Raw genomic sequence first — 2,294 nt, 5'->3', positions numbered from 1 at the left:
AATAACAAGAGTAGTTATAGTCGTATCTCTTTTTTGTGGAATATTATCATATTTTCCCGTTGTTGTCTATTATATAATAATCTGTAGACGTACTTATAGAACCTTTTATAACATTCTAAGCACTTTTAGGGACACTTTAAGCTTTATTTTTTTTGTAAATTTTCATTTACCAGAATTTATATTTTAGGTTCCTATTGCTACATTGGATGTATGCACCTACTCCTTTCAGTATTGATGTACCATTATACTTTCGCAGTAGGTACCTGTTGCACTGTAAACAGGTAGCATGAGTTAAGATGACATCGTGACTCAGAAATGAGACGATTCAAGCCTTTGCACCCGACCATGCTGCACGGTACATGTATTGAAGGCATCACGGGTTTTCTGTTTATCATCTTTTCGTCATGTATGCCAGATGCTGCCAGCCTCCTTTTCAGTTGACCATTTTTCTTCCTGTTTCAGTTTGAATTTTACAGTGAAGGGTTACTCAAGAGGAAGAGCTGTATTGCTTCCTGTTTTGTGGTTAGGATTCACGATGCGGTTGTGTGTTGCGTGTGACTCAAGCGATACCTACCCACCTTATGACGAGTGAGGAATGTCAATTCTAATTTTGGGCAAAACAATGATAAGAACTTCAATTATTTTGAGGTTTTCGTCTTTCGTAGGTGATATCAAGCAGTGTTTGTAGTTGCAGGATGGATGTGAACCAACGCGCCTTTTCCTCCTCAAATTTGACCATGCATTCTCAAGGGATACTTAGCCCCCCATGGGCCTGCCCTCCCCCAATACGGGCTCATTCAACCATGAACCTCTCTGGGCCCCAATCTTCCAACCGCAACCGGGCCCTGTCGTGGTCCCCGGTGAGATTCGATTCCCCGGTGAAAACATCTTGCCTACCCTGGGTGCGCAAAGATACAATCGAGGCTCCACTTAAAAAGAAAACCTCCATTGACGGGTCAGTGCTTAAAGCCAAATTGGTATGGGAGGAAAAAAATGCCACTACATCAAAGGAGGTCTTGAATACCGAAAAAGAACTCCCTAAGAAAGCCAGCGGGTCTTTTCGTTTTCGAAAAGCTCCCTCTATCGTCCCTAATTTGCAGAGGAGCTCGACCGGTGGAAATATCTTCCCTACACTTGATCCCGTCGGTTCGGGAAGTCCAAAGTTGCGCGAGAAAAAGAATCCTCCTTCAAGTATTGCGCTGGATGACGTGTCGCGTAGACGACTTGGATTCGTTCAAGTCGAATCCGATCATACGGAAAATTTATCCGATGCCGAGGCTGACACTGTCAAAGATGCCCAGGAAATCGTCAACGATGTGAGTTTGGTGGTGTTTAATCTAATGACATGTATCCTTAAAGTCCCACATGCAGGCTTAATTCCTCTCTTACTTCTATATGTCATATAATTCACGTAATTTCTTCTCGTTATTAATTTCCTGTCCTTGATTTACTTCGTATTCGAATGCACATCAATGTTTATTATATAATATTAGTTGTTTGTTTGCAATCTGAATAGTACACAACATGGTCGTTATTATATCGCCAACCAAAGAGCAGATTACTTCGCAATCGCGATGATTATCTGCTTAATTATCACAATAGACCTCCTGAGTACGTCAAATTAACCTGCTACACTAAATTTTTCTCCCCTAAGGATTTAGTAGCTGGGTTAACCTATATAGGTACCGTATTGCTTATCACAACCTCTGGAGCAACGCCGGCTCTACCTCTTGTGCATGTAGTATTTCATGCAGTAATTAACTTGGAGAAAATTTGTGTTCTATTCCCCGAACGTCTGTTGTGTGCTGCTAGCGTCCACCAAGCGTGTTGTGTCTCTTGTCTGCATGTGTGTAGCGTGCGCTCTGTGTAGTCTTGAATGCTAGCTGTACTGTGAGTGAATCTGCCGGTGCCATGCTCCGAGTGTGTATGTATATTCAGAATAATATTTTTTGTGCGTGTACTGTTTACAGTGTGATTATACTGTACACGTCTATAATGTGCACGCCTCTCCATATTTTACACGTGTTGACAGTGCACGCTTGGTAAGTGAACAGTGCACGACTGTTATCAAATAACGCTGGTTAAAAGTGCACGACTGTAACCAATGAACGCACTTAATAATGCACATGTGTTAACAGTGCGCGCTTGTTAACAGTATACTCTACTCAATATAGTGCACACGTGACAACAGTGCACGCTTGTTAACAGTGCACACGTGTTAACAGTGCACGCTTGTTGACAGTGCACACGTGTAAACAGTGCACACGTGTTAACAGTGCTCACGTGTTAACAGT

At 42.2% G+C, this 2,294-nt stretch overlaps 1 protein-coding gene across 1 annotated transcript; it reads left to right on the top strand.

Annotated features, from left to right (window-relative positions):
• Positions 1-462: 462 nt before the first annotated feature.
• On the top strand, positions 463-1,316 carry LOC108678906 (the record flags this gene model as incomplete). The annotated part of the gene is given in 1 exon segment (XM_018167403.2): positions 463-1,316. A coding segment is annotated over 1 exon segment (621 nt), but the record flags the coding sequence as incomplete, so codon positions are not given.
• Between the last annotated feature and the right edge of the window lie 978 nt (positions 1,317-2,294).

Source organism: Hyalella azteca, unplaced genomic scaffold, assembly GCF_000764305.2.
Source record: "Hyalella azteca isolate HAZT.00-mixed unplaced genomic scaffold, Hazt_2.0.2 contig12192, whole genome shotgun sequence".
Taxonomy (NCBI): domain Eukaryota; kingdom Metazoa; phylum Arthropoda; class Malacostraca; order Amphipoda; family Hyalellidae; genus Hyalella; species Hyalella azteca.
This window is presented reverse-complemented; position numbering and strand designations above follow the sequence as displayed.